The sequence below is a fragment of the Thamnophis sirtalis genome, unplaced genomic scaffold (genome assembly GCF_051295495.1).
Source record: "Thamnophis sirtalis isolate CommonGarterSnake01/CBP01778 unplaced genomic scaffold, rThaSir2_p1.2 scaffold_2, whole genome shotgun sequence".
In the NCBI taxonomy this organism is placed as follows: Eukaryota; Metazoa; Chordata; class Lepidosauria; order Squamata; family Natricidae; genus Thamnophis; species Thamnophis sirtalis.
Genome location: NW_028261382.1, coordinates 95,711,900 through 95,736,667, shown reverse-complemented (window position 1 = coordinate 95,736,667; position 24,768 = coordinate 95,711,900). Strand labels below are relative to the sequence as shown.

General features: G+C 43.9%; 1 protein-coding gene across 1 annotated transcript in view; it reads left to right on the top strand.

The window, feature by feature from the left end:
* GRIK4 (glutamate ionotropic receptor kainate type subunit 4) overlaps positions 1-24,768 on the top strand; it is a 378,863-nt gene that overhangs the window by 268,008 nt on the left and 86,087 nt on the right. Inside the window, exons 7-8 of the mRNA XM_087706418.1 lie at positions 4,660-4,713; positions 23,078-23,239. Of these exons, the coding sequence (XP_087562544.1) occupies positions 4,660-4,713; positions 23,078-23,239 (216 nt within the window). The remainder of the gene's footprint in view (positions 1-4,659; positions 4,714-23,077; positions 23,240-24,768) is intronic.

Genomic DNA, 24,768 nt, shown 5'->3' with positions numbered 1-24,768 from the left:
GAACTCACCATCTCCTGGTAATTGGCCCAAAGCCACCCAGCCAGTTTTCATGCCTAGAGCAAGACTAGAACTCACTGTCCCCTGGTGATTTTTCTCCAAGTCACCCAGTTGACTTCATGCCTACGATGGGACTAGAACTCACCATCTCCTGGTAATTAGCCCAAAGGCACCCAGCCAGTTTTCATGCCTACAGCAAGACTAGAACTCACTGTCTCCTGATGATTTTTCTCCAAGTCACCCAGTTGACTTCATGCCTAAGATGAGACCAGAACTCACCATCTCCTGGTAATTGGCCCAAAGCCACCCAGCCAGTTTTCATGCCTAGAGCAAGACTAGAACTCACTGTCCCCTGGTGATTTTTCTCCAAGTCACCCAGTTGACTTCATGCCTACGATGGGACCAGAACTCACCATCTCCTGGTAATTGGCCCAAAGCCACCCAGCCAGTTTTCATGCCTAGAGCAAGCCTAGAACTCACTGTCTCCTGGTGATTTTTCTCCAAGTCACCCAGTTGACTTCATGCCTACGATGGGACTAGAACTCACCATCTCCTGGTTTCTAGCCTGGTGCATTAAATCACTGGACCAAACCGGTTTTCTTCCATTTGTCATAAGGCTACCCGGATATTTTATTTCTTCCTTAAATTTATATGCCACTCATTTCACTACTCTGGGTGGCTTCTCTTCTTACCTTACCCACCTTTTACCTTCTTCTCAATCTTAAAACTCATTTTATTCATCCATTCTGTTTGGCCATCTTATTTTCAAGTCATATCTTCTCCCAGAGGATTCTGAGAGGCACGAATACCTTATTGCCTGACACAACCATCTAGGCTTCCACCCACTAGTAGGCTTGTTTCCATCAAGACAAGGAAAACAATTGGTGGTGTTTCTTTGATTATCTGTCCCTGGAGTCGAACGCACCTGATTTCAAAGGTAGAAGCAGAAAAAACACAGATCTGCCTGCCTTTCCCAGCTTTAAAAAGAGTCACATAATTAACAGATGAACAGAGTTGGAAGGGACCTTGTAGGTCATCTAGTCCAACCCCCTGCCCAAGCAGGTGACCCTACACCATTTCTGACAAACGGCAGTCTAGTCTCTACTTGAAAGCTCTCAGTGATGAAGCCCCCACGACTTCCGAAGGCAACTTCCGTTCTTTACAGATCAACAGAGTTGGAAAGGACCTCGTAGGTCATCTAATCCAACCCCCTGCCCAAGCAGGAGACCCTACGCCATTTATTAACAGATGAACAGAGCTGGAAGGGACCTTGAGGTCATCTAGTCCAATCCTCCAGCCAAGCAAAAGACCCTGCCCCATTTCTGTCAGAGGGCAGTCCAGTCTCTTCTTGAAAGCCTCCAGGGATGAAGCTCCCACAACTTCTGAAGGCAACTTCTGTTCCATGGGTTGATTGTCCTCACAGTCAGGAAATTCCTCCTTATTTCCAGGTTGAATCTCTCCTTGGTCAGTTTCCATCCATTATTCCTTGTCTGGCCTTCAGATGCTTTGGGAAATAGCTTGACCCCCTCCTCTCTGTGGCAGCCCCTCAAATATTGGAAGACTGCTATCATGTTCCTCTAACCCCCATACCTTTTACCTTAAACCGTCTACCAAAAACGCGTCTCAACATCTTTTTTAATAGCGCGATGACCAAAACTGGATGCAGTATTCTAGGTATGGTCTTACCGAGGCTTTATAGAGCGGTATTAGTACCTCACATGATCTGAAGCACTCGGTGGGACAGGAAATCACCTTGGCCATCTGGGAATCTTTCTTGGTGTTCCCCCTTTTTTTCCCCACCCTCTTCTGTTTGGGCTCTCCATGGCAGTTGTGGCCCTGTGCAAACAGTGTGTGTGTGTCCGTGAGACGAAACGCGGCAGGAGTAAAGTGTGTTTCCCCAGCTGGGCTCTGGATTACTCAAAGTCAACAGGCGTAAGGCGAGGCTGGCAAAATAAGACGAGCGGGCTCCTTGGTAACAAGCAGGCTCATGTTGCAGCTTGCCTAAAAACAGGTGAAGAGCTTCGGTAATGTTTCCCCCCCCACCCCACCACCCTCCCCGAAGCATTTTCTTCCAGCCCAGAAATGCACAGCGAGAACTGAAAGGTAATTTAACAGAGTGGGGAAAAGCAACAAAGAGGTAGCTCATTTTACGTCACAGCAGTAAAAAAACAAACACAAAATCCAACGTTATATCTGCCATCCGAGGAACCTGCGGAAACAGCAACCTCAACCCTGTGTTCATAATCTAGCCATGAGCTACTGACCTGAGCCTGGGAGGAAATCTGAAACCAAGGTGGTTTGGGCTTCATCCATGTTTTTTATCTGGGTTCCTATTTTTTTTTTAAAAAAAAGGCGAAGCAGCTACCAGATAAACCTTTCAGGTTTCAAAGGGAGGCCTCCTGTGTAGAATATGGGGATGCCTACGTAGGATGCCTGGGAGAGGGATCTTGGAGTCTTAATGGACAACCAGATAAATATGAGCGAGCTGCGTGGGGCGGCGGCCAGAAAAGCCAATGCAAGCAGTCATTCTCCTGGTTTCCCTTTGCCTTCCCTTCATCTGCAATGTGCATCTGCAACGAACTGAAATGAACTACAGTGATATTCAGAATTTGTGACTTTACTCCCAATGCCTATGTTGGTGTGTGTGTGTGTGAGAGAGAGAGAGACAGAGAGAGAGAGACAGAGAGAGACAGAAAAGTGACAGAGAGAGAAAGAGAGAGACAGAAAGACAGGCAGACAGACAGAAAGACAGACAGACATAGAGAAATAGAGCGAGACAGAGACACACACAAAGAGAGAAAGCGAGACAGAGAGACAGAGAGAAATAGAGAGAGACAAAGACAGAAAGAGAGAGACAAAGAAAGTGAGAGAGAGAGAGAGAGACAGTAAGACAGAGAGACAGAGAGAAATAGAGAGAGACAGAAACATACACACACAGAGAGAAAACGAGACAGAGAGAAATAGAGAGAGACAGAGAGAGAGACAGGGAGAGACAGAGAGTGAGAGAGAGAGACAGACAGAGAGACAGAGAGGCAAAGAGAGAGAGAGAGAGAAAGACAGAGAGAGAGAGAGAGAAAGCGAGACAGAGAGAAATAGAGAGAGACAAACACACACACACACACAGAGAAAGCGAGACAGAGAGACAGAGAGAAATAGAGAGAGACAGAGAGAGACAGAAAGAGAAAGTGAGTGAGAGAGAGAGAGACAAAAAAACAGAGAGATAGAGAGAGACAGAGAGAGAGAGAGAGAAAGATAGAGAGACAGAGAGAAAGACAGAGAGACAGAGAAACACACAGAGAGAAAGCGAGACAGAGAGAAATAGAGAGAGACAGACACACACACACACACAGAAAGTGAGACAGAGAAACAGAAAAATAGAGAGAGAGAGAGAGAAAGAGGGAGAGAGAAAGAGAGAGAAAGGAAGAGAGAGAAGGAGAGAGAGAGAGAGAGAGAGAGAGAGAGAGAGAGAGAGAGAGAGAAGGCAGTCTTCATTTGCATTTGCAAATATATTTTTAAGTGCAGCCCATTTGAAACCGTTGCCTGCAGTGGTGCAGAAACGTGCGGTATGTTTTTTGTTCCTCTTCTTTTTAAAAAAGCCATCCAGGTGACAAAGAGCTAAAGAGAGAAACAAACACGTTTAATTAGAAGCCATCATTTGCTTCGGGACACTTTCTATCTCTTCTCAGACTTCAAAACTGGCCGTCCTGCTCCCATCCCAGGGGAAGTGAGCGGTTGCAAAATTGGAAAGTGGTGTTTGAAGGACTTGGGAGGGGGTATGAGCCTAACATTTGTTCTCCTTCCAACGGTGCGCTTAGGAAAAAAGGATGAGCTCTGTAGAGGAAGAATAGGGGACTTTTTCTACCCACAGAGAGACAGAGAGAGAGAGAGAGAGAAAAAAAACTAATTAAATACTGACAGCTCTCGCCCCAGTCTCCTTCAAACCTCCTCTAAAGCAGTAGAGATGTTCTTGGTTGCAATATTGTTTGAAGAAATTCACCCGGCATGGAAGGGCCGACATCAGAACCAAGAACCAAGAGTAGAGTTGGCCATTAAGTCATTATCCTTAGTATCCTGGGGGACTTTTTTTTCCCCCTGAACGGTAAATGTAAGAGTTTGTTGCAAAAATTCAAATCCAGAAAGCACACACAGATAACTGATTCAGCTGGATTCCTTAATTTCTTTATATAGATAAGAAAAGATGAATAAATGTACAAGACCAACAGGTGATTCTTCCAAGTAAACACAAGGTAGGAGAGTTACAGGCAAACACAAGCAGTTAGCTTCATTTCAGCAGACCAGCCCAGACAGAGTGCTAGTTTACTTCTCAGAGCAGCAGACTGCTTCAGTTTCTGTTTCAATTCCCTGCACAGACTCAGATCTGTTTAAGCTCCCATTGGCTGAATTAGTTGCTGTGCCTATTCATTGGCTCACCTTTTTCCCATGTCTCTCCCAGTCATGAATATTTTTAACAGTAAACCTCGTTGAAAATAGCGGAATTCAAAGGCAACCCCCCCCCCCTTGCATTTTCTGTCTGGACTTCCCAACTCTTTTCAGAGATGCCCAAGTTTTAGTTTCAAGTTAGAAGGCATTGAGCAGAGCGGGAAGGATCTGTCAGGCTGTGACTTAACTGTGCTTTGATTTCTCATCTCCTCTGCGTTACAGGCAGCTGAACTGGGAATGGTGTCAGCCTATTATACATACATCTTCACTAATCTGGTAAGCATTTTCTTTCCTGTTTCCCCTCTAAAGCGTCTGATGGATGAAAACTGGTCGGTTCCAGTTGAGAGGGTGTTGAATTCGAGTTCCAGCTATGGAGCTACCTTTAAGGGGTGGGGGAAGAGGACAAAATAGAGAGAAAAGAAGTGCAATAAAGATGATTAGGGGACTGGAGGCTAAAACATGTAAAGAATGGTTGCTGGAATTGGGTACATCTAGTTTGATTTGATGAAAAGGACCAGGGGTGACATGATAGCAATGTTCCGATATCTCAGGGGCTGCCCCAAAGAAGAGGGAGTCAAGCTATTCTCCAAAGCACCTGAGGGTAGAACAAGAAGCAATGGGTGGAAACTAATCAAGGAGAGAAACAACCTAGGAGAAACTTCCTGACAGTGAGAACAATTAATCAATGGAACAACTTGCCTCCAGAAGTTGTGAATGCTCCAACACTGGACGTTTTTAAGAAGAGATTGGACAACCATTTGTCTGAAGAGGTATAGCCTGACCAAGGGGTTCGACTAGAAGACCTCCAAAGTCCCTTCTAATTCTGTTATTCTATTCTATTCTATTCTATTCTATTCTATTCTATTCCATTCCATTCCACTCCACTCCACTCCACTCCACTCCACTCCACTCCACTCTACTCCATTCTAAAAAGAAGATGGCCTGCAGAGTTTGGATTTACCCCCCTTAAAAATGGAACAGTTATAAAATACAGAGAGTCTTTGACTTACAACAGCTCAATTAGTGACCAAAGTTACAACAGCACTGAAAAAGTGAGTTTTGCCCCATTTTACGATGTTGAATCCCTTCGATTGTTAAATTAATAACTTGGTTGTTAAGCAAATCGGGCTTCCCCATTGACCTGGCCTGTCAGAAGAAGGTGGCCAAAGGGGATCACGTAACCATGGGATGCCGCAACCGTCATAAGTATGAGTCAGTTGTCGGGCATCTGAATGTAAATCCCATGACCAAGGGGAGGCTGTGACCGTCCTAAATGGGGAAAAAATAGTCCTAACTTGCTCTGTTCAGTGCCATCGTAGCTTCCAATGTGTTGTGGCCCACCAGCGGCCAATGGAACTGGCAGCAGATTCAGACAGTGAGGAGGGTTGGGGAGGAACCTGGGCCAGTCCTGGAGTCTGGGGAAGGCTCTGTGTCGGAGGCAGAGAGGGGGCCAGGGCCGTCCGACAGTTATCAGCTGCCTTCAGAGTCAGAGATCAGTGAGGCAGATGAACAGCTGCGTGACCTGACAAATGCACGCCCGACAACAGCGCGCCGACAAAACTGTGGCGATAAAACCGTGACGCCGACAGCGCGCCCATAAAGGTGCGCAGACAAAAGAGCGCCGACAGAAGCACGATTAGGGTTAAGGTAAGAGTTAGGGTAAGGGTTAGATTTAGAGTTAGGTTTAGGGTTAGGTTTAGGGTTAGGGTTCTTATGTTGTTTTTGCATTGTTTGTTGATGGCGTGCTTCTGTCGGCACTCTTTTGTCAGCGAGCCTATGTGGGTGCGATTTTGACATCGCGGTTTTCTCACCGTGGTTTTGTCGCCGCGCTTTTGACGTGCGCACATTTGTCAGTGAACCCAACAGCTGGAGCCTGTTCCCAGTGTGCACATGCACAGAGTTGCCAGAGGAAGGGAACAGCTAAAGAACAAGGGTTGACTTGGGAGTAAGGCCACAGGTGGAGGATGAATGGCCCCTCCCAGAGGAAATAAAAGAGGAGCGAAAGTGGAGTTTGCAGGAGACAATGAGTTCATTCCTGCATTCTTGCCAAGTATTGCGGCGTCTGAAAGATATCAGCCTGGCCACTCCCCCAGCTTGATCAAGGTCGGTGATTATCAACTATCTTGAAAGACTCTGGGAGAGGGAAGACTTTGCTGGAGAGGAATTCACTGTCAATTAAATAAAAGGGGTTTATCGGGACGAGGACTTGGCTTCGTGCTGCTGGGGGAAGCCTAAGTCGGAACACAATGGTCGCTAAATGAATTATTGCAGGTCGAGGACTACCTGTATCCCAGGTAGATGAACCGAGAGGGCTGGAAGGGTGGGAGAAAGCAGAGAGCAATCATCTCCTGAAATAATCCAGATGAGATGAGGCACCTTTTTCGCTAATGTAGGCTTAGAGATAATGAATTCTCCGTTGCTTTGGATGTAAGGGGACCGATGAGGTGATTAATAAGAATTGCCTTCTAACCTTGGTGATGATCAGTTTCTATAATTTCAATGAATATTTATATTGTGTGTGTGTGCGTGTTTGAGCAAGGGTGGGTGTGTACGTGCTTGCTAAGAGGAACAGGGAGTGTGCTGATATTCGGGTGGAAGAGACAGATGGAAACAAGGTGGAAGCTGCAGTCATCTGAATTGGAGGGTGGAATGGATCAGCAAGAAGGAGAAAAAGACCTTCTTGGGAGGGTCTTAGGCAGTGGTGGGTTTCAAAAATGTTTAGAACCTCTTCTGTAGGTGTGGCATGCTTTGTGCCGAGGTGGTGCAGTGGTTAGGGTGCAGTACTGCAGGCCACTTCAGCTGACTGTTATCTGCAGTTCAGCGGTTCTAATCTCACTGGCTCAAGGTTGACTCAGCTTTCCATCCTTCCGAGGTGGGTGAAATGAGGACCCGGATTGTTGTTGGGGGCGATATGCTGACTCTGTAAACCACTTAGAGAGGGCTGAAAGCCCTATGAAGCGGTATATAAGTCTAACTGCTATTGCTATTGCTATTGTGGGAGTGGCTTGCCGACCATGTGACTGGGTGGGAGTGGCTTGCTGGCCATGTGACTGGGTGGGAGTAGCTTGCCAGCCATGTGACTGAGTGGGCATGGCCAACTTGTAAAATGTGGTGAAACTCACTTAACAACGCTCTTACTTAGCAACCAAAATGTTGGCTCAGGAACTCTGGCACTGAAGTTTGCAAGTCTTAAAGCTGTCAAGTTATAAGACCCTTGCACCCCTAACCCTTTAGGGAAAAAAAACCCAGGGGTGTTCAAACTTGACAGCTTTAAGACTTGCGGACTTCAACTCCCAGAATTCCTCCTCGTCTTGATGATGTGCAGACGGGAGGGGGGAGTGAGCTAGAACCGGTTCTAAACGGCACTGTAGATTTATGGAACCTCTTTTATAGAAGTGGTTAGAACTGGCAGGAACACACCCCTGGCCTTAGGGTAGGAGCAGCAGATGAAGAGGTTCTATCAGCAGTTCAGAAGATCACCAAAAGATCTGCTTCCCCCCCCCCCGCCCTCCAAAGGCTCCGGTTTGGGCGGACTTCTTCTAACGTTTGGGACTCTCTTTGTTCCTCGTCATTTTTCTCCCCATTGCTTCCTGTCTTTTGGGCATGCCTGAAGTTAATAAATTAGGAAGTAGGGTACTACTCTAAACTAATGTTTATCAGCCTTGGCAACTTTAAGATGTGTGGACTTCAACTCCCAGAATTCCCCCTGCCTGGGGGAATTCTGGGAGTTGAAGTCCACACATCTTAAAAAGTTGCCAAGGTTGGAAAACACCACTATCGGTAATCCTTGACTTAACAAGCACAATGGAGCCTCAAATTTAGGTGGTTAAGTGAGGCAGTTGTTGAGTGTGTGTTTTGCCCCATTTTATGACTTGGACCAGCAGAGGGGGCGACCAGAAGATCTCCAAGGTCCCTTCCAAAGCTATTATTCTATCAATATATTCTATTCTATTCTATTCTATTCTATTCTATTCGACTCGACTCTTTATTCTTCATTCCAATATTTGTTCTGTTTTGTTCTACTCTACTCTCCTCTACTTCTATTCTATTCTATTCTATTTTATTTTATTCTACTCTATGCTACTCTATTCTTCATTCCAATATTTGTTCTGTTCTGTTCTGTTCTGTTCTACTCTACTCTACTCTACTCTACTCTACTCTACTCTACTCTACTCTACTCTACTCTACTCTACTCTATATTCTTCATTCCAATATTTGTTCTGTTCTGTTCTACTCTACTCTACTCTACTTCTATTCTATTCTATTCTATTCTATTCTACGCTACTCTATTCTTCATTCCAATATTTGTTCTGTTCTATTCTACTCTACTCTACTCTACTCTACTCTATATTCTTCATTCCAATATTTGTTCTGTTCTGTTCTGTTCTACTCTACTCTACTGTACTCTACTCTACTCTACTTCTATTCTATTTTATTCTATTCTACGCTACTCTATTCTTCATTCCAATATTTGTTCTGTTCTATTCTACTCTACTCTATATTCTTCATTCCAATATTTGTTCTGTTCTGTTCTACTCACCTTACCCTACCCTACCCTACCCTTTACTATTCTACTCTACTTTACTCTACATTATTCTGAACATGGCTGGTACTTGTGCACATTTCCCCTACAAATCAAATTGTCATCCTTGGCTTGAAGCAAAGTACTTCTAATTAGTTGTGTTGCTGGTGGTGCAAAGGCAGAAGAACATTGTCACAGTCACTCCAAGGCAGTTCTCTTCCAGGACATGGCTTAGAAATTGGGCTTCTCTGTCATCAACAGCATAACTTGATACAAACAAATGTGTTTGTTTGTTTTTTTGCTTCGGAATCACTTTAGTAATGCCCACAATCAACTTTATTGGGCGAAACTGCAGACCCTCAGTTAGAAGTCTAATGTTATTGCAAGGACAGTTCTAAAACAGATGCTGGTTGAAAAACCAAGTGGCCTTAATCTTCTTCCTCTTTTGTATTGATTAGTTTATCGAAATAATCTAATTCTCACCTCAGTGCAGTCTTGACGGGGTTAATTAGGAAAGAGGAGAGTCGCTGGATGGAAACTTGGACAGATGGAAGAGAGATTGATGGGAATTAAGCAATATTTAAACGCAGACAGGAGATGGGAGTGGAGCTATTTAAGCTAATAAATCTAGAGGGATTATCAAGTCACTAATGATCCCAATCAAGGCCTAACAGGGGAGGGGGAGGGGGGAATGAGACATAAAATCAAGTTGACAGGTTCTGTGGGACAGCAGACGGTGGAAGGCCTATCTCAGTCGAAAGGCCGGGAGGAGAGAGGTGTTCAAAAGGGGAGGAGAAGCCTTCCTCCTCTCCTTCCCCTTCCTTCTAAGCTTACCTCTCCCCTACTCCTACTCTTACTCATCCCCTTCCTACCTTCTCTCCTTCTCTTTCTCTCCCTTCCACCCTCCTCTCCTTTCCTCTCTTTTCCTTCCCTCCTCTTTTCTCCTCTCTCCCTTTCTTTTTCTGTTGTTATAGGTGTCTCTTTCAAATCTCATTTATGTTTCCTTGGGATGGTATTTTCCACAAACCCAAATATAATTTAGTATCATTCCTTATTCCCTTTCCTTCGCTAATCTATCCTAACCATGTCCCCCCCCCTTTATATCTTGCTCTTTAACATATTCTTATATATTTAGATAGACAGATAGATTAGGAGAAAAAGGGGAAATAAGATGGTGTTACAACAGGCGGAAGGGATGGTAAATAAAGCAACCCAAATTGTATATTACAACCTATTAAATGGAATAACAAATGTATAAGAATGACTAGCTAAAATCTTAACAAGTATCTCCCCAAAATGTTGGAAATGCGAATCAGTACATGGAACATTTTACCATTTATGGTGGACCTGTGAGGCGGCTAAAATTTTTTGGAAAAGGATCAAAAATTGGCTGGAGGCAATAACAGGGGTTAAAATAGAATGGAAACCTGAAGTTTTTTTTAAATTAGGAATTATGTCTGCGAAATACAAAAAAGAAATCCAGTATTTAATACTACATATAATTACGGCGACAAGGATTGCCTTTGCCCAGAAATGGAAAAACAAATTAATCCCAAGCGAAGATGAAATAATAAGAAAGGTTATGGATTGTGTTGAAATGGACAAACTAACTAAAGAAATCCAGGGAAAAGAAGAATCAGGATTCTACCAGATATGGGATAAATGGTATAGGTGGATGGAGGAAAGAGACAAGAATCAATGAAGGAATATAACAAAACTCAAAAAATAAATAGTTATGAGTAAAATAAGAGGGTTAAGAATGGTTGAAATCCAAATGAAATACAATAGAAGGGGAAATAATATAAGGTGAGCGGTATCGATTGATGATTGCTATTATAAAGAACAGGAAGTTCCTGTTCATACAATATTGTATGAATGTGGTGTACATTCTAATTTGTGTGTGTGTGTGTGTGTTTTACATGTTTGTTAATAAAAATCTAAAAAAAAAATGACAAATGTAAAGAACAATAACAATTATGTGAATGTGTACCTACAATGGTATGTAAGAGAATAAAAAATAAAAAAACTTTTAAAAGGAGGGGAGGGGAGAAACCGTCCATCCAAAGGAGAGGCACTATTATAAATTTAAATTTAAGAATATGAAGATTGACATGGGAAAGTAGCGGTCATACAAGGGGTCAGGAGGCCAGCATCGTGCTTGACGTCCTGGGAAAATGTTTTGAAGATCAGCTCTTCATGTTTGAAAAAGAAAAGTCGAGGCAGAAGTTACTCCTAATTCCCGACTCCCTCCATCCCGTTCCCCCACAACCTTGCACTGGATGGCCATTAGGCTTTATGCAGTGGTGAAATCCCACCCCCCAGTTCTGTGAGCGTGGCTTTGTGGGGGGGGGGTAATGTGACCGGGTGGGTGTGGCCAACTTTTTTTTTCACTTTCAGCTATTTTTTAAGATTTTTAAAGCAATTTTTCCCCCGACGATTCAGGAGAACCGAATAGCTTCTGAGGATCACACAGCTTAGCTGTGAGCCGCGCGATTGTCGGAAGCATTTTTAAAAGCTTTTTAAAGCATTTTTTCCCTGCTGGTTCGCCCAAATCGAAGCATTCCCCAATGCTTTAAAAAGTGGGGGGAAAGCTTCTGAGGATCGCATGGCTCACAGCTGAGCTGCACGATCCTCAGAAGCTTTTTTTTTTTTTTACACTACTGATTCACAGAAGCTAGGACAAGTGTCCCTACCGGTTCGGCCAAACCGGGACGAACCGGGAGGATTTCACTCCTGGCTTTATGGCTGCATTGTTGTGGGGTTTGGGGAAGGTGCCAGGCTAGCTAGCTGATTGGCTGGCTGGCTGGCTTCCATCAAGATGGTGAGTCATCCTGATTTTGAATCATCCTAATTAGACAGCTCAATGGAGAGAAAAACCTCAGGCAAGAAAAACAAGCATCATCGCTGGTGGAGAACCGGAGACAAAATCACAGGGCCCACTGGAAGATCAGAGCTGCCAGGAACCCAGATGAATATTTATTTCAGAAGCCTTCAAACTTGATAACTTGTGGACTTCAACTCCCAGAATAGCTGGCTGGAGAATTCTGGGAGTTGAAGTCCACAAGTCTTAAAGTTGCCAAGTTCGGGGACTGATTCATTTAATCGGTTTCCATCCTGCTTCCCCCCCCCCCCCCCCACTGGAATTCAGTGGGTCATGGGTAGCCATGCTGCCATTTTCTTCCCCCACCACTTAAGGCCTGAGGCCAGGAGAGAGAAATGACGCAAGGTGACCATTGTGAGCTTCCATGGCTGGGAATGGATTTGAACTTGGTACCGAGAGAGAATCTCTGGTAGCAAAAGGACATTTGCGGCTCAGGGTTGAACAGTGAGGTTCTTAGTGCTCTCCGAGCTTGGCTGTTTTCTTGAAGATGTTTCATTACCCAAGTAGACAATGTCATCAGTGCTAGAAGGAAGTAGGGTTTGTGGAGAGGAGGAGGAGGAGGAGGCTTAAATGTAAGATGTCCATTATCCGAAGGCTCTATACGCAAAGCAATTTGGTCAAAGGTATGATTTGCCATTATCCATTAGATACATCCTTTTTGGTCCTTGGTGTTCTGTGAGCTTGGCTGTTTTCTTACAGATGTTTCATCATCCAACTAGATAATATCATTAGTGCTAGAAGGAAGTGGGGTTGCAGAGAGAAGGAGGAGGAAGAGAGGAGGAGGACTATGGGTCCTTGGTTCTCTCTGAGCTTGGCTATTTTCATGCAGATGTTTCACTACTAAACTAGGTAACATCACCAATGCTAGAAGAAAGTAGGGTTTGCTCCAGTGGTGGGATTCAATTTTTTTTACTACCGGTTCTGTGGGCATGGCTTGGTGGGCGTGGCAAGGAAAGGATACTGTAAAATCTCTATTCCCTCCCCACTCCACGAGAAGGGTACTGTAAAATCCCCATTCCCTACCCACTCCAGGGGAAGGATACTGTAAAATCCCCATTCCCTCCCCACTCCAGGAGAAGGATACTGTAAAATCTGCATTCCCTCCCCACTCCAGGGGAAGGATACTGCAAAATCTCCATTCCCTCCACTCCAGGGGAAGGATACTGCAATATCCCCATTCCCTCCACTCCAGGAGAAGGATACTGTAAAATCCCCATTCCCTGCCCACTCCAGGGGAAGGATACTGCAAAATCCCCATTCCCTGCCCACTCCAGGGGAAGGATACTGTAAAATCCCCATTCCCTCCCCACTCCAGGGGAAGGATACTGTAAAATCTCCATTCCCTCCCCACTCCAGGGGAAGGATACTGCAAAATCCCCATTCCCTCCCCACTCCAGGGGAAGGATACTGCAAAATCTCCATTCCCTCCCCACTCTAGGGGAAGGATACTGCAAAATCCCCATTTTCTCCCGATCAGCTGGGACTTGGGAGGCAGAGAATAAATGAGGGTGGGGCCAGACAGAGGTGGTATTTACTGGTTCTGTGAACTACTCCAAATTTGTGGTACCAGTTCTCCAGAACTGGTCAGAACCTGCTGAATACCACCCCACGTTTGCAACGTGAGAAATGCAGGAGAATGAAAGCTAGAGATCCGCCTGATCCCAGCTGCTCTTCATACAGTGATTCCACCTCTACTTTCCCTAGGAATAACGCAGTGCTGAATTTCTTCAACGCCAAGAAAAGCACAAAAGGAAATGAGTATAAATGCATTGGATTTTCATAGGCAGTAATGAAGATTAATAGTCACTCAGGCCTCCAAAACTCTGCCCTTCCACCTCCGGGATAACTATATCCACTTTATCTCTGTAATTTGCTTGTTCCATACATCGGAAAGGGAGAATACGTTAATATCCTCCCTTTTAAATATACATATAATCTATTAATCTTCCAACAATTCTCCCTGTTCTGACCTAGGCTTCCCAATAGCAATAGCAATAGCACTTAGACTTATATACCGCTTCATAGGGCTTTCAGCCCTCTCTAAGCGGTTTACAGAGTCAGCATATCGCCCCCACAGTCTGGGTCCTCATTTCATCCACCTCGGAAGGATGGAAGGCTGAGTCAACCTTGAGCCGGTGAGATTTGAACCGCCGAACTGCAGCTAACAGTCAGCTGAAGTGGCCTGCAGTACTGCACTCTAGCCACTGCGCCACCTCGGCTCCTGAAGTAGACTCCTAGTTCTGATAAACCTTCTTTTTATTTAGATTAAAGCGAATTCCTCTCCAGCAAACTCACAGCAAACCGTCTTTCATGAGATTTCACAATTATAGACTTTGGAGAGCTGCCAGGCTGATATCTTCCAAACGCCACGCTGTAGCAGCAATTACTTGGCAAGAAGTCAGGAACAGATCTTCACACCAATGAATTGAACTAATTGCCTCCTGCAAACTCCACTCCCCTTTCGCTCCTCCTTTATTCCCTCTGGGAGGGGCCATTCACCGTCTTCCTGTACCTTTACTCCCAAGTCGCCCCTTGCTCCTTAATTGTTCCCTTCTCCTGGCAGCTCTGCACATGTGCACATCGGGAACAGGCTCCAGCTGTTCTTCTGCCCAATGATCTCTGACTCTGAAGGCAGCTGATAACTGTCACTAATGAATTGAACTAATTGTCTCCTGCAAACTCCACTCCCCTTTCGTTCCTCTTTTATTGCCTCTGGGAGGGGCCATTCATCACCTACCTGTGGCCTTACTCCCAAGTCGACCCCTGTTCTTTAGCTGTTCCCTTCATCTGGCAACTCTGCGCATGCGTACACTGGGAACAGGCTCCAGCTGTTCTTCTGCCTCATTGATGTCTGACTCTGAAGGCAGCTGATAACTGTCAGACGGCCCTGGCCCCCTCTCTGCCTCCGACACAGAGCCCTCACCAGAGCCTTCCCCAGACTCCAGGACTGGCCAAGTTCCTCCCCAACCTCCTCACTGTCTGAATCTGCTGCCAGCTCTGCTGGCTGCTGGCGGGCCACAACACTCTCTTTGTCTATTTCCAACTGTTGTTCCAGAGTTTTTGTTTATTTTTCTAGTTCTTGTATTGTGTCTTGAAGCTTGAAAGCCACATCCCAAAAATCCATGTATGTACTCTTAACAACATGGTTATTAACCTGGCTGTCTCTGGGCACCATGATTAGTCTCACCTAATTCTCCATGTATTGCTATTCATTTAGTAGCTGTTCGAAGTTACGATGGCAATCAAACAAGTGATTTTTTCACACCTATGACCATTGCAGCATCTTCATCATCACGTGATCAAAATCTGGATGCTTGGCCACTAACTCACAGTTATGACGGTTGCAGTGTCCTGGGGTCACGCGATCCCCTTTGATTCGCCTCCTGATAAGCAGTCAATGGGGAAACCAGATTCCCTCAACAGCCATGCTGCTAACTTCACCACTACAGCGATTCACTTAACAACGGCGGCAGGGAATGTCGTAAAATGGGGTAAAATCCATTACCAACTGTCTCGCTTAGCAACAGAAACATTGGCCTTCATTCTGGTCATAAGTCGAGAGCCACCATTTTGCTAAACTGTCAGCTAAAAAAGAGGTAACAAAGCCGATTTAATCCAATTTTTTAATACTTCTGTGAGTCATAACTGGACAAAAGATCAAAATGTTTCCATTTCTGGAACTTTTGCAATGGAAACTATCCAGGCCAGGAATGATTCAAAAAAAAATATGTATGTGTACAATGATGCATCAACTTAAAAAACAAATCAACCATCTACATCAAGGCAACTGGCTTTTGGCAGGGGAAATTGATTTTTGCAATTTTAAATTGCCGTTTATTCTGTGGTTATTGACAGAGTTAATATGTAATGAGTAAGCCAATCCTTTTTTTTTTCTTTTTTTTCTTTTCTTAAGTCATAAAGCACTTAGTGTAATCTAGTACAATTTCGGGAATAAATGGCAATGTTTTTCAGACGGCTGTAAGAATGATAAATTGATTTAGCAGCTTAGCATTTTGTAGCAAGTGAAGGGCTTTGGCTTCAGAAAAAGAAGAATGTGTATTAGCCAAAAGAAATACTGTTGTGGCCTGCTGGTGGCCTGCAGAGCTGGCAGCAAAGTCGGAAAGAGGTTGGGGAGGCACATGGGCCAGTCCTGGAGTCTGGGGAAGGCTCGGATGAGGGCTCTGCGCCAGAGGCAGAGAGGGAGCCAGGTCCATCTGGTAGTTACGTGCTGCCTCTGGAGCCTCCAGAGACTGACATCAGTGAGGCAGAAGAACAGTGTGAGCCTGTTCCCAGTGTGCGAATGGGCAGAGCTGCTAGAAGGCAAGAACAGTTAAGACACAAAGGGAATCTCAGGAGTACCGTATTTTCACCCATATAACCCGCCCACGCAAATAACCCGCACACGCATATAACCCGCGGGTTTTCCGGATCGTGTAAAATATTTCCCGTATACCCCGCCCACGCATATAACCCGCCCACGCATATAACCCGCGACGAGTAAAAGAGAAGGGAAACAGCTGAGATGGGGGGGGAAGAAACGGAGAAAGAAGCCTGCGCACGCTGGGGAAGAGGAAAGGAACGGAGGAGAAGGAAACAGCTGAGATCGGGGTGGGGGAAGAAACGGAGAAAGAAGCCTGCGCACGCTGGGGAAGAGGAAAGGAACGGAGGAGAAGGAAACAGCTGAGATCGGGGTGGGGGAAGAAACGGAGAAAGAAGCCTGCGCACGCTGGGGAAGAGGAAAGGAACGGAGGAGAAGGAAACAGCTGAGATCGGGGTGGGGGAAGAAACGGAGAAAGAAGCCTGCGCACGCTGGGGAAGAGGAAAGGAACGGAGGAGAAGGAAACAGCTGAGATCGGGGTGGGGGAAGAAACGGAGAAAGAAGCAAGCCTCCGATCGTGTAAGCCTCCGATCGTGTAAAATATTTTCCGTATACCCCGCCCACGCATATAACCCGCAGGGGGGCGCTGTGCATGTAAAAACCGCATATAACCCGCGGGTTATATGGGTGAAAATACGGTAAGTCTTGGAGATGATTGGCCCCTCCCATAAGACATAAAAGAGGAGCAAACAAATGTGAGCCTTTGCAGGAAGCAATTCATTCATTTAGTCAGTTCAAGCACTGAGAAGTTGTTTGACTCTGTGCTACATTTGGCCTTGCAAAACTAAACAGCAATGAGGTCTCTGGCAGCGTTTCAAGGGAGATAAAGGTGAGATTAAGGAACATTATTTTTTTTTTTCTGGATGAGAAAACAGAAAATTTGCAGAAAAACAAGAAACGGGAATGGCATGCCACTCCAGAATCAAGACGCCATTAATCCTCTTTGCTTCACAAAATCTGCTGCAAACGATAAAAGAAACCGGCGCAAAAATTAGAGAGGATTTTTGAGGACGCCGACGGGTTTTGAGCACATTATGACAGCAGCATCTGAATTCTCTCCATCAGTCTCCCGTTTTGGAATCTGCCCCCTCATCAGCTCATAAAATCCCTCATAAACGGGCACTTAAGAAATGATTAGAAGGATATTAATCAGCTGCAGAATTCTCCTCCCAATAAACCTCTTGCAGTAATTGATAAAGGGGGTTGCACAGGGAGCCAGGAAGATCTCAGATGAAATCAAGATTTATTTTATTGATTTAGTCAAACATGTACAAGATAACAGACACAACTATAAACATGGACACAGACAAAGGAAATGAGTACAAATAAATGGGGATAGTAGGACAGAGACAATAGGCACGCTGGTGCGCTTATACAGGGTCCCAAGTAATAGATCCATTACAATCAAAAACTCTGAGGTAGGTGGATTCCTCAAGGAATAGCTGTATTTGAAATATCATATTGGCACAGATCTGGGGAAAATCGACTCTGAAGGGCCCCTACCATATTTTTCAGAGTATAAGACGCTCTGAAGTATAAGACGCTCTGAAGTATAAGACGCTCTGAAGTATAAGACGCTCTGAAGTATAAGATGCACCTAGATTTTGGGGAGGAAAACAAGGGAAAAATATCTGCCTCTCAGCAATTTGCCTCCTTGCAACAAACAGTACGGGCAATATGCACTCTTTGTAGTGTTATATTTCAGACTATACTTGTACAGATGCTGTTAAAAATGATGTGGCTTTCCATAGTTATTCTCTGCTATTTAAAAGAATAGCACTTTTTAAAACAGTAGTACGGGGCCACTTCAGATCAAGCATTTATTTTAAAAAGCTTCTTCATTCTGTTAAGTTGTCTAGAATAATAATAAAGAAGTCTTTAAAATAAGTCTAATCATTTGAACATTCTATAGGCATTTATAGTTGTTGACTTACCTCCTTGCAGCAAACAGCCTGATTAGCACAAGAAAAAATATATAATCTGCCTCCCAGCAATTTGCCACGTGAAGCAAACAGCAAGTTTCACTTTCAATTGCTCCTGATCATCATCTCCTCAAGCCCGGTTTGCTGCAAAGAGATAAATTGCCAGGAGGCAGAGGCTAAAGGGTTGGAGCTGGTGGGTGGGTGGGTGGGGCTACATTCAGTGTATAAGACGCACCCAAATTTTCACCTTCTTTTAGGGGGGGAAGGTGCGCCTTATACTGCGAAAAATACGCTAATTAAAAGTTTTCCCCTCAACCACCAAACAACCAGTCACATGGTCCAATCAAGGCGCTGTCTGGTTGCCTGGTGACATCACTCCTCCTTCCTCCAGCCAGGTGTGAGAACGTCCTTGGTTCCCAAGAGAAAAGTATCTTATTTTGACCAAACAACCGCAGCTATCTCAATTCCCCCTTCCCTATCCCTCAGCTCCAGTGGCAACACTGAAGCGCCAAGACGGCTTTGGCCAAGGTCTTCATCCTGGTTTTTCCAACTACTCCATGGGTACTGCATCTTAATTCTCCCCTGTGCATTAAGTACTCAAGAGGACTAGTAGGGGAATGCTGAATTCTCTCTCCAAACATCAGCCAGCCTCTAGATTCCCTAATTCAGTGAGGCAAACCTTTTCGGGAACTTTAGAGAGCCGGGGTGGTGCAGTGGTTAGGGTGCAGTACTGCAGGCCACTTCAGCTGACTGTTATCTGCAGTTCAGCGGTTCAAATCTCACCGGCTCAAGGTTGACTCAGCCTTCCATCCTTCCGGGGTGGGTGAAATGAGGACCCAGACTGTGGGGGCATTTTGCTGACTCAATTTGCTAAAAATCTGTAAACCGCTTAGAGAGGGCTGAAATCCCTATGAAGCGGTATATAAGTCTAATAAATAAATAATAAACAAACAAACAAACAAACCGAGTGTCTGAACTGGAATGTGTGTGCACGCACATGCATGTATACATGCTGGAGCACCAGAAACCCAAAGACCAGATGGTGGGTATGCGCTCATGCGCCAACCAGTTGGTCTTCAGGCTTCCGGCATGCGCATGCATGCCAGCCAGCTGGTCTTTTTGTGTGCCAGAACACCAGAAGACCAGCTGGCCGCCATGCACATGCCTGTTTTTTGGCTGATTTTCAGGCCATTTTTCGGGGCGTTTTTTGGGGCCGTTTTAGTTTAGAAATGGCCCCCAAATGGCCAAAAACAGCCTGAAAATGGCCCAGAAAACAGCCAGAAAAATAGCCTGTGTTTTGGCTGTTTTTCAGGCCATTTCTAGGCCATTGTGGAGCATTTTGGTGTTGTTTTCAGGCCGTTTTCCGGCACTGCAGCAGAAGAGCAGCTGGCGACGGCGCAGGTGCCAACAGAGAGGGCTCTGCGTGCCACCTCGGACACACGTACCATCGGTTCGCCATCACAACCCTCTTTCCTTCCTCTCTTGACCTGGGGGAAGGAGGTATCAAAGATGGTAAACAGGCTGAGGAAGTAACTCTTGAGGAATGCTAAGCATATACAGCCAACAGATGGAAGGGGAGTAGCTGATCTCATAAATCACAGCTCGGTCTGGGCCGCAATAAAAACCCGAGAAGAAGATATTCAAAGCATTAAAAGAAACTGCATTTAGTGAGCTCACCAAATGACAGAGGCTGGAGCTCTCTTATCACAATTTCAACCCTGAGTTACAAATCTTCTCCTTTATTTATTCCTACCACTATTCCCAAAAATTCTGTACTTTACCCCCTAATTGTTTATATTTTATTACGATAATCATGATTTATCACTTGTTGCTCATGTGTACACTGAGAATTTATGTGCCAGAGACAAATTGCTTGTGTGTTGAATCACGCTTGGCCAATAAAGAATTCTATTCTATTCTACTCTACTCTATTCTTATTTCTATTCTATTCGCTATTGATTCTATTCTATTCTACTCTATTATTTCTTTTCTTTTCTCTATTGATTCTATTCTATTCTACTCTACTCTTATTTCTATTCTATTCTCTATTGATTCTATTCTATTCTACTCTATTATTTCTATTCTATTCTCTATTGATTCTATTCTATTCTACTCTATTATTTCTATTCTATTCTCTATTGATTCTATTCTATTCTACTCTATTATTTCTATTCTATTCTCTATTGATTCTATTCTACTCTACTCATTTCTATTCTATTCTCTATTGATTCTATTCTATTCTACTCTATTATTTCTATTCTATTCTCTATTGATTCTATTCTACTCTACTCATTTCTATTCTATTCTCTATTGATTCTATTCTATTCTACTCTATTATTTCTTTTCTTTTCTCTATTGATTCTATTCTATTCTACTCTATTATTTCTATTCTATTCTCTATTGATTCTATTCTATTCTACTCTATTATTTCTATTCTATTCTCTATTGATTCTATTCTATTCTACTCTATTATTTCTATTCTATTCTCTATTGATTCTATTCTACTCTACTCATTTCTATTCTATTCTCTATTGATTCTATTCTATTCTACTCTACTCTATTCTTATTTCTATTCTATTCTCTATTGATTCTATTCTATTCTACTCTATTATTTCTATTCTATTTATTGATTCTATTCTATTCTACTCTATTCTTATTTCTATTCTATTCTCTATTGATTCTATTCTATTCTACTCTATTATTTCTATTATATTTGCTATTGATTCTATTCTTCTACTCTATTATTTCTATTCTATTCTCTATTGATTCTATTCTACTCTACTCTACTCTTATTTCTATTCTATTCTCTATTGATTCCATTCTATTCTATTCTAATTCTATTCTACTCTATTCTTCATTCCAATATTTATTCTACTCTACTCTATTAAACTCTACTTTACTTTACTTCTACTCCTACTCCTATTCTATTCTATTCTATTTTCTATTCTATCCTATCCTATTCTTCTTGCTTTAAAACTCCTGATTGAAGTCTCCACGACATAAAATATGTTTGGTTTTAGTCTTTTATCTTCCTGTAGGAAGGTGATTTCTCAGGGTACCAGCTATTCAAATGCATTGTCACTTTTGTTTCTCGGCTGGTTTTCTTTGTGAGGTTGCTACTCGGAATTGTGGTTTTTTTTTTCTGCAAATCTACTCTACTCAAGATTCCTGGATAGGTCTGAGAGATTTGATTTTTTTTCCCCCTTGGTCCTCCGGCGTCTGTCCAGGGAGAAAGACAGATCGTGCTTGTTTGGCACAATTGTTGCCACACTCTTTGCATACGGAATCCCTCCAGGCCCCTGGCTCTCATTAGCCATCTGCCCTCGTGCCACGAGTTGACAATGTGCTATGCGGAAATAAATAACCTGCCTGGGAAACGGAAAAACCGCATCATTCAAGCTGTGTCAGTAATGCAGCCGCTAATTTACGTGTTGCTTAATGATAACGCAACTCAGGCCAGAAAGAAATCCCCAGTCGGGCTCCTGATTTAAGTTTGTCCATCACCGATACGTTGTCAGTCATTGCCTTTGTCTTCCCCATCTGGCTTAAAAGCTAGAATAATAGCCACCTTTGCAAAACAAACAACAGAAAACCAGCATTACATTTCTGATTTACGAGTGTAAAATCTCTGTCTTGACCCGGATCATAATTTATTTCACGGTTTTGTAACTGCTCATAGAAATTGAAGTTTTAATGCCTCCTTTGATCTGTGAAGGTCAGTCCCCGGTGCTGGTTTGTGGAATGAAGATGAGCCTTTATTATTTTTTCTTCTTTTTATGGAGATAGAAGTTGGATTCTCCAGTGAGTTCCATCCGCAATTTATAAAGACAAGAGGCTAAGGCCTTCTCAGTTTTCATGTTACACATGACTTCCTCCTGGTCATGTTTGCAACAGATGAGGATTTTGAATTCTTTCTCCTTTTTCCCCCCCAGAAGGAGTTCATAAATAAATAGCTGTTGAATCTTCTTGACATTCCTTACCAGTCTTTGCAGTTGGTGAAATGCTTTCCCTTCATCTCAACCAACAAATGCTCTGTCTGACACTTGGCAAAAAAAAAGAAAAGAAATAAGAACCCAAAATACAAGCTAGATGGACACGACCTTGTAGATGGCCCTCACTCTGTCAAGGACCTTGGAGGACTCATATCTAATGAGTCTAATATCTAATAATATCTAATTCATTAGATGAATATCTAATTCATTAGATGAATATCTAATGAAGAGCCCACTGTAACAACATTGCAAAAAAGGCATTAAGAGTTCTTAACCTAATCTTGCATAGCTTCTTCTCTGGGAATATTGTACTGCTATCCAAAACCTTTGCTAGACCAATCCTCGAATACAGCTCATCTGTCTGGAACCCGCACTGCGTATCGGACATTAATACAATCGAGCGAGTCCAGAGATATTTCACGAGAAGAGTCCTCCACTCCTCTGCTCACAACAGAATCCCTTAAGCCAACAGGCTTAACATTTTGGGTTTAGACAACTTAGAACTACGCCACCTTCAGTCTGACATTATCTGCTGCAATGTCCTACCTGTTGATGACTACTTCAGCTTCAACCACAACAATACACCAGCACACAATAGATACAAACACAAGGTAAACCGCTCCAAATTCGATTGCAGAAAATACAACTTCAGCAACAGAGTGGTCAACACCTGGAATGCCCTACCTGATTCCATTGTTCCATCCCCAAACTCCCAAAACTTTAACCTTAAACTGTCTTCTGTGGACCTCACCCCATTCTTAAGAAGTCTTTAAGGGGCATGCATAAGCGCACCAACGTGTCTACCATCCCTGTCCTAATGTTTCTTTTTATTCGTATCCACTTCATGCATTCAAAATCAATGTTTATACATATTTGTTATTGAATACGCGTTTCGAGCATTGAGGAACATACTAATTCTTCTTTTTGATCCTTGGCTTCCTGTAGGAATTTTCTCTCCAGCAACTGGACAGCCTTATGGATGATCGAGTGAACATCATGGGGTTTTCTATCTTCAACCAGTCCCATCCTTTCTTCCAGGAATTTGCGGAGAGTCTCAACCACTCCTGGTTAGAGAATTGTGACCATATTCCTTTTACTGGACCAGCAGTAAGTAAACCCATGCATCTGTCCTCGTCTCACTCCGTCCCATGTAGGGAGGTCTTGGGTGGGAGAAGAGAAGGGGTAAGGGGTTCAGTGATGATTCCCTTTTTCAATAAAAATTCAAGGTCTAAAATTTAATGAACCTCTCAGCTCTGCCCACCTACATTGCTCAAGTTAGATGACAGGATGGAAGTTAGAATAAGAGCTGCACTTCCTCGTTCTTTTCAGATTTCAAGTTGGAAATTTCAAGAGTTTTCTGTAGTAGCCATTCTCTTCTCTCCTCTCCTCCTCTCCTCTCCTCACCTCCCCTCCTCCCTCCTCTCCTCTCTCTTCCTCTCATCTCTTCCCTCCTTTCCTCGCCTCTCCTGTCCTCTCCCCTAACCTCTCCCCTCCTCTTTCCTCCCTCCTCCTCTCCTCTCTCCCCTCCTCTCCTCTTTCTTCTTTCCTGTCTTCTCCCCTCTCCTCCCTCCTCCTCTCCTCTCTTTCCTCCTCCCCTCCCCTCTCCCTCCCCTTCCCTCCTCTTCTCTTCTCCCCCTCTCCTCTCTCTTCCTCTCCTCTCTTCCCTCCTTTCCTCGCCTCTCCTGTCCTCTCCCCTATCCTCTTTCCTCCCTCCTCCTCTCCTCTCTCCCCTCCTCTCCCCTTTCTTCTTTCCTGTCTTCTCCCCTCTCCTCCCCCCTCCTCTCCTCTCTTTCCTCCTCTCCTCTCTCTTCCCTTCCCTCCTCTTCTCTTCTCCCCCTCTCCTCTACCCTCCACTCCTCCCGTCCCGTCCCCTCTCTTCTCTTCTCTTCTCTTGTTGCAAGCCTAAAGCAGTCTAGTATCCCATAAATGATTAAGATAACTTGAATAGTTGAGGATCGATAGGCCAATTAACTAGCTGCATATGTTCTGCTGCTGGGACTTCTTTGGAGATATTCTGATTTCTCTCCGGATTGTCAGTGCTCTAACTTTATGTCTCTGTGTCATGCTTAGGTATTTCCTAAAATTGTCTGATGGGCCTCTTGGAGAAGAGGGTAGTAGGCCACATGGATCTTTAGAAACGGAAACAGCAGGATTCTTCTTTTCCATTATCTTATAAAATGTTTTGATTAGTGGAAAGCCAACACATAAGCTTTCATCCTCTTCAGGCTTGTTTTCATAGAAACATCAACATTGTCTGGTACAGAACCAGAGTCTTGTTTAATTGGCTTAAGCTCCCCATCTTTGAGACAGGAGGTTCTAGACTGAACCCAAGGTCTTCTGCATGCAGAAGATGTATTCTACTTCTCAGTTTGAGCTACATTCATCAGCTTTCCACTTGGATGTTCTTCAGATGTGTGGCCTTCAACCCCAGGATTCCATAATGATCTTAACCATTACTATGAATTCTGGGAATCCTACTTGTCTGGAGGATATCTACGTTTGGAAAGTCTGCTCAAAAGGGATGGCCATGTTACAGAATAACAGAATTAATAGAGTTTGAAGGGATCTTGGAGGTATTTTAATCCAACCTCCTGCTCAAGCAGGAAGCCCTATACTATTTCAAACAAAGGGTTGGC